This window comes from Plasmodium gaboni (assembly GCF_001602025.1).
Source record: "Plasmodium gaboni strain SY75 chromosome Unknown, whole genome shotgun sequence".
In the NCBI taxonomy this organism is placed as follows: Eukaryota; Apicomplexa; class Aconoidasida; order Haemosporida; family Plasmodiidae; genus Plasmodium; species Plasmodium gaboni.
In genome coordinates, this window is record NW_017385500.1 from 1 (window position 1) to 1,499 (window position 1,499).

General features: G+C 22.1%; 1 protein-coding gene across 1 annotated transcript; it reads left to right on the top strand.

The window, feature by feature from the left end:
- Positions 1-24: 24 nt before the first annotated feature.
- PGSY75_0028500 (cytoadherence linked asexual protein) lies at positions 25-1,499 on the top strand (the record flags this gene model as incomplete). Its single annotated transcript, XM_018783426.1, has 7 exons — positions 25-97; positions 253-306; positions 392-454; positions 582-692; positions 784-900; positions 1,043-1,201; positions 1,301-1,499. Coding segments are annotated over 7 exons (776 nt in total), but the record flags the coding sequence as incomplete, so codon positions are not given.

Sequence of the window (1,499 nt, forward strand, 5' to 3'; positions counted from 1 at the left end):
TTATATTTAAATTATTATTATTTCATGAAACGTTATAGTTCATATGGAACAAAAAAAGCATTATATGTCCATTTATTAAATTTAACAGGACTTCTAAGTAATAAAAAAAATATATATATATATATATATATGTATATATGTGTGTGTGTGTATAATGTTATATTTAAACATATATATATGTATGTATATAAGATGCTTTAAATTTTATTTAAATGTAATATAAATATATTGTTATTTATATTATTTTGTTAGATTATGATACGAGAGCGTACGTCACGTCTCTTTATTTACCAGGATATTACAACGGTAAGGAGGAATATATATATATATATATATTTATATGTGTATATAATATAAATGTCATCATATATTTTATTATTTTTTGTTTTAGCTGTTGAAATGTCTTTTACGGAAGAAAATGAGTTTGCCACCCTTTTTGAGAATTTATTAAAATGTAAATAAAAATATTAATATTTTTATATATTTTTCTTTTATATAATTTTTTTGTTATAAATTAAAATATATTTTTCTTTACTTCATGAAAATATAAATATATATATATATATATATTATTTTAATAGGTATTGAGAAATGTCATTTACACCAACCAAACCAATTGTTGAAAGATAGTAATTTCCGTAATGATATAACAAAATGTGATTTGTGTAAAGGAGCATTTTTATACTCTAACAGTAATATATAAAACTAAAGGAGACAATATATATACATAAATAAATACATATACCTATATATTTATATATATTATATTTTTTTCTTTATTAGTGAAATTCGATGAAGTTCCTTCGATGGTACAGAAATTTTACGTATATTTAACTAAAGGTCTCAAAATACAAAAAGTATCATCACTAATGAAAACATTAGATGTCTATCAAGAGTACAGTAATTTCTTATCTCATGATATTAATTGGTACACATTCCTATTTTTATTTAGACTTACAAGTTTTAAAGGTAATAAACATATACACATATAAATATATATATACATATACACATATATGTACATATATATATTAATTTATAGATATTTCGAACAAAAATATTGCTGAAGCAATGTATTTAAATATAAAAGATGAAGATACGTTCAACAGAACGGTCGTAACGAACTATTGGTTCCCTTCACCTATAAAAAAATATTATACTTTATATGTTAGGAAACATATTCCAAACAATTTAGTAGATGGTAACACATATATATATTTGTAATCACTATGTATATACATATATATATTTGTTATCACTATGTGTATACATATATATATACATATATACATTTTCGCAGAATTGGAAAAATTAATGAAAAGTGGAACATTAGATAAAATGAAAAAATCGCTTACATTTTTGGTTCATGTCAACTCGTTTCTCCAACTAGATTTTTTCCACCAATTGAATGAACCGCCTTTAGGATTACCAAGATCATATCCTTTATCGTTAATTCTCGAACATAAATTTAAAGATTGGATGATCAGTTCGCCCGCAGG